This window comes from Empidonax traillii, unplaced genomic scaffold, assembly GCF_003031625.1.
Source record: "Empidonax traillii isolate 1590-97213 ecotype Southwest subspecies unplaced genomic scaffold, ASM303162v1 scaffold2492:size35307, whole genome shotgun sequence".
Taxonomy (NCBI): Eukaryota; Metazoa; Chordata; class Aves; order Passeriformes; family Tyrannidae; genus Empidonax; species Empidonax traillii.
In genome coordinates this window covers 5,049-10,385 of record NW_020957685.1, presented here as the reverse complement: position 1 = coordinate 10,385, position 5,337 = coordinate 5,049, and the positions used below count along the sequence as shown (strand labels likewise).

Genomic DNA, 5,337 nt, shown 5'->3' with positions numbered 1-5,337 from the left:
GGCCCCGGAGATGCTGCCAGGGCTGGAGCCCCTCTGCTCTGGAGCCAGGCTGGGACAGCTGGGGGGGCTCACCTGGAGAAGGGAAGGATCCAGGGAGAGCTCAGAGCCCCTTCCAGAGCCTGGAGGGGCTCCAGGAGAGCTGGAGAGGGACTGGGGACAAGGAATGGAGGGACAGGACACAGGGAATGGTTTCCTACTGCCAGAGGGTAGGGTTAGATGGAAGATTGGGAAGGAATTGCTGGCTGGGAGGGTGGGCAGGCCCTGGCACAGATTACCCAGAGAAGCTGTGGCTGCCCCTGGATCCCTGGGAGTGTCCAAGGCCAGGCTGGACGGGGCTTGGAGCACCCTGGGCTGGTGGGAGGTGTCCCTGCCCATGGCAGGGGTGGGACAGGATGAGCCTTAAAGGCCCTTCCAACCCAGGTCACTCTGGATTCCGTGACCCAGCTGAGCTCTGGCAGGTGGGACAGACCACACCCAAGGGCTTCCCTGGCATTGCCCATCTTTTCATTTACTTCCTTCCCCTTCAGGCACCCTGCAGCTCCAGGGCAGCACCAGCTGGACCACTGGTTTTCATTCCAGCTCCTGCGTGGAGCTGCTCACACCTTTCAGAGGAGGCTCTGCAGGGTTTAGTCCTCTCTCTAGTTCAGCCCTCACAAACTTCTCCATTTAGTCACCTTCCAGGAAAGCTGCTCCATCAAAGGAACACCAGAATTATTCACTAGCTTGCTCAGCACCTGGAATCCTGCAGTTTGCAAGGAATTCCTCTGTCCAGCTGACAGCCAGCTGGCAATTCAGAGGCCTGAGGCAGGGGGGGCTGCCTTCTGCAGATCTCCTCCCAGATTACCATCTGCAGCAATGCAGACATCGCTCACCCACCATCCTCCCATTAGGGGCTGCCATCTGTCCCCTGCCATGACAAACGAGGAACCTGGGCCCTTATCTGCACAATTAGCTTTAACAAGACAGGCAGCAGCCTGCCCTCCAGGCTGACCTCTCCCTGTTTGCAGCAGCAGCACCAGCCTGGCATTTCCAGGTCCTTAAGGGGGAACAGTGTCCCTAAGCGGGGGAACAGGGACCCCCTGAGCTCTGCCCCCTCTGCACCGACGGCTCCCCCATCCCATTTGGAGAGGGTTAGAGGTTCCCTGGCAAGGCAGCACGTCCAGCCAGCGAGAGGCATCCCCGTGTGTGGTGTCTGACCTAGGGGTTCCACCAGCTGGTCAACCAGCCCCATCTTCTTGGCTCTGTCGGCGCGGATGTTCCTCCCGGTCAGCATCATGTCGAAGGCCGCGGGGAGTCCCACCTGGAAGGGCAGGAAGGGGACGGCAGAGTGGGAGCAGGGCCACACACGGGGGGGCTGTGGGGCAAAGCTTTTTCTCTCACTTACCATCTTTGGCAGCCTCTGAGTGCCCCCTGCTCCGGGCAGCAGACCCAGCATCACCTCAGGCGTGGCCAGGACGGTTTTCTTGTCCTTTGTTGCCACTCTGTAGTGACAGGCGATGGCGACCTTTAGGAAGGGAGAGACAAGCAAAGGTTTCCCTGGGAAAGACCACGGGAGAACTGGGAATCCAGCACACAGCTCTCTCCTACACCCTCCCTCCTGACCCCAGTTCCCTAATCCAGCTGCCCACAATCCCCCTGTGCTCACTGATGGCTCCTTCTGGGATATGGCAGCAAACAGGTGGGAGATGAGCATGAAACCACCAAACTGAGCCAGGCTGGTTTTAAATCTCACCTAGAGCACCAAGGGCTGTGTTAATTCACTACACTGACAGCATGGTCCCATCTACTGATCAGCCACGACTCCTGGTTTATCCCTGGATGAATCCAGATGTGTCACCCCAGTGTGTGTACAAAGCTGTGACTGCTTGAGAAATCCACACAAACCAAGGAGAGTCCATTCCAAGGTTATTCTGCTTTAGTAACAACTCTGCTCCAGGAACTACCAGAGCCCCCTCAGTTTACAGAAATCCTAGATGGAGATGCCAAGGCAAACACTGGATCCAGCTGAAGGGGCAGGCAGGAGCCTGGCTGGGCCCCCACACTCACCCCTCTCACAGCCACCCTGTGGAGAACGGAAGTTGCTGGGATACAGGACTCACTCCACCTGAACAGCAGCAATTTCCAGCCTGGGCTCTGCCAGCAGCGCTGGTGCAGATCCAGTGCCTGCTGGAAACGGTCGGTTTTCCCTGGAACACTCATCCCAACACCAGCCTGGCCATCAACTCCCCCCAGACTCATCTGCACGAAGCTGGGAGCCCTCCTGAGGCCCCACAGCCCCCTCCCAGCGCTGGCCCTGCCGGCACCCCCTGCACAGCCAACAGAACTGCACCGCCAGCTCCCACCCCTGCTGGGAGAGCCCCCAGTACCTCCAGGCCTCCTCCCAGGCAGCTGCCACTGATGGCAGCAACCACGGGCTTTGGGGAATGCTCGATCTTCTCCAGCATCTTCTGTCCCTCCTGAGAGAGCTGAGTCACTTCCTGAGCAGTCTTGCAGGCTTCCAGCATGCTGGGGAGGGGGAGAGAGGGATCAGAACGGGACAAGCACTGAGCAACAGCAGGAAAACCAGGGGTTTCAGCGACTCTGTGCCTCTTTTCCCACAACCTCCAGTGCCTGACAGGCAGGTGAGAGCTATTTAGGCCCCAGATTTGGATCAGACAACATGGGGAGGCCAAGCCCAGCAGGGTAAGGCCCTGCCCACTGACAGGGGCTGTGCCTGTGGCACTGAGTGGGACTCTTTGCCAGGGCTCTCAAAGCCTCTGGGAGGGCAGGAAGGGTCAGAGGAAGCCTCCAAACGCTTGCCACTTTTTAGAGGAGCAGATGGCCAGTGCTCTGATGCCACACTCCATCAATTAGAGACTCCCCGTGCCAATTGTCCTCCTGGAGACCAGCAGTGTTTGCCAGGCAGGGGCAGTTTGGGAGGCTGGAGGTGCTGGGGCCAGCAGGCCCCTCTGAACCACGGCCTGGCCTCTGCTCTGCTCACCAGCTCTACCCATCCCCTCCTTCCCACCTGCACAGGGACCAGGTCTCTGCCCCTGGGCAAGGGCAGCCGAAAAGGGAACGAGGTTTTGGGGGGGTCTATTGGTAATTCACCTTCTTTCCTCAGAGCTTTCTGGCTTTTAATGCCTTTGAGCAACTGCTCTGCCCCGTCCAGTGCCAGTGCCAGGAGCCACCAGCATTCCAGGTCCCAGTGGGCACCCACAGGATGATCCCACACCCTGGAAAAGCCGCCCAGGGAGCCTGGGAGGCTGCTGAGCACAGGGCAGAGCTCCAAAGCCTGTCCAACGGAGGGGCCAGGCTGGAGGGCTGCCAGGCACTCCAACCCAGCTAGAACGAGCGCTGCATGTAAATGATCCATTCGCTCCTTGTGTCCCAGGGAGAAGGACAATGCCCAGCCCTGGAGCCAGGATGGGGTTCCTTGGCCGCACCCCAGCACAAAGCAGGGGAGTGACCAAGCGCCACAGCCCGAGGGGGGCTGAATGAACGACTCTCCACATCCCTCTCTGTCCAGGTTTCATTCCACGTGAGCAACTCTGGCACCCTGTGCACGTGGATTTCCCTCCCAGCCCCTCTGCCCCACCCTGAGGGATGGCAGGGCCAGATTGCTGGACTTCACTGCTCCCCAGGCAGGGATGCTGGGATTCGGGGAGGGATGGCAGGGCCACACTGCTGGACTTCACTGCTCCCCAGGCAGGGATGCTGGGATTCGGGGAGGGCTCCCCCACAGCCCCTGTGCTCACTTGAGGTCGGCGCCGGCGATGAAGCAGCCCGGCTTGGAGGAGATGAGGACGGCGCTCCTGACGGCCTCGTTGGCCCAGATCTCGTTCATGACCTCGGTGAACTCGGCGCTCAGCTGCTGCGACAGGGTGTTCACCTGCAGGGAGCAAATCACACACACAGGGAGCTCACAAACACTGATTTTTTGTTGGTTTTTTGGTTTTTTTTTCCCTGTATAATCATAGAATCACAGAAAGGGTCGGGTTGGGTGGGACCTCTAAGGGTCATCTCATCCAAGCCCCCTGCAGTGAGCAGAGACACCTTCCAGCAGCCCAGGCTGAGCACCTCCCCAGCCTCAACCAGCAGAACAAATCCAGCCTGGGTTCTTCAGACACCACCAAAACCCTCTCATAAAACAGGATGTTCCAAAGCTGGGATTGTTGTTGCTCCTCAGAAGGAAGGTGTATATTAAAATAAAAAGTTCAGGTCTGCTACAATTAATACAAGATCTTTCGTAGCAGGAGCAGTTACATCTTTGTATCTTGTGCAGTATCAGAGCAGCTCAGCTGTTTAGCTTTAAAAAACGCTTTCTTATCAAAAGCCCCACAGTTGCTTCATAACAGAACATTTCCATCTGTGAGATGACACCTGAAATTCACCACTGTCTCACAGGACTCCAGCACACATTTTTAGATGGACTCCTTAAATGTCATTTACAGAGGTTCCTGCCCTCCAGCACCTGAAAGCAACTGCAGCTGTATTGACCCAAAAAAAGAAAATTAGTTCTATTTATATCGTGTTCATGATAAGAGAACCAAAAGCCTTTATGGATTCCAAATTGCTGAAGTATGGACACACTTTTCAACTGTCTTGGATCCTGGAGCTTAATAAGATTTAGAATTTTTTTTAAGATTTCTTTAAGATTTCGAACTTCCTAAGACCTTGTGCCCGGGACGGAGGCAAGTCAGCCTAGCACACACACAGAGAATTCCACGAGGCATTTCCAGATGTCTCACTAAACACCCAAAATCTTTGCTCCCAGCTTTGTAAGGCTGCAGTTCAGGCCAGTTCTCAGTCTGAAGCGGGCACTCGGAATACCTTGGAATTCGGCGTGTTGAAACGCACGACAGCAACGTCCCCTTTGATGTCGCAGCTTACATGGGTCCTGGCTGGAGACAAACACAGAGGTGCTATCAGCTCGGGCTCAGGGGATTTTAGGAGTGAAATCAGGGCACAGAAAGGCTGCTCACTCACCCTGCAGGGCAGCGGAGCTGGAGATGTTCCGGCAGGCATAACCTACGGGAGAGGCGGTGCAGGTGTTAAAGGAATTCCCAGCAGTCGGAGCTCAGCTCTCCCCCAGCTCCCCTTGCCTGCCAAGGGAGGCATCTGGAAAACCCTTCCCTTCGGCCTGACCTGTGCCAGAGCCAGCCCAGCAGATCCCAGGGTGCTGCACTGACCTTCCCAGCACAGATCCCACACTGCACTGACCTTCCCAGCACAGATCCCACACTGCAGGGACCTTCCCAGCACAGATCCTGCAGTGACCTTCCCAGGACAGATCCCACCACACTGCACTGACCTTCCCAGCACAGATCCCACCACACTGCAGGGACCTTCCCAGCA

The 5,337-nt window shown here is 57.0% G+C and overlaps 1 protein-coding gene across 1 annotated transcript in view; it reads right to left on the bottom strand.

The window, feature by feature from the left end:
* Window positions 1-5,058, bottom strand: part of HADHA (hydroxyacyl-CoA dehydrogenase trifunctional multienzyme complex subunit alpha) — a gene marked incomplete at its 5' end in the record, with an annotated part of 25,788 nt that extends 20,730 nt beyond the window's left edge. Inside the window, 6 exons of the mRNA XM_027909883.1 lie at window positions 1,198-1,300; window positions 1,385-1,504; window positions 2,367-2,505; window positions 3,738-3,871; window positions 4,813-4,883; window positions 4,969-5,058. Coding sequence (XP_027765684.1) covers window positions 1,198-1,300; window positions 1,385-1,504; window positions 2,367-2,505; window positions 3,738-3,871; window positions 4,813-4,883; window positions 4,969-5,058 — 657 coding nt within the window. The remainder of the gene's footprint in view (window positions 1-1,197; window positions 1,301-1,384; window positions 1,505-2,366; window positions 2,506-3,737; window positions 3,872-4,812; window positions 4,884-4,968) is intronic.
* Window positions 5,059-5,337: the final 279 nt, after the last annotated feature.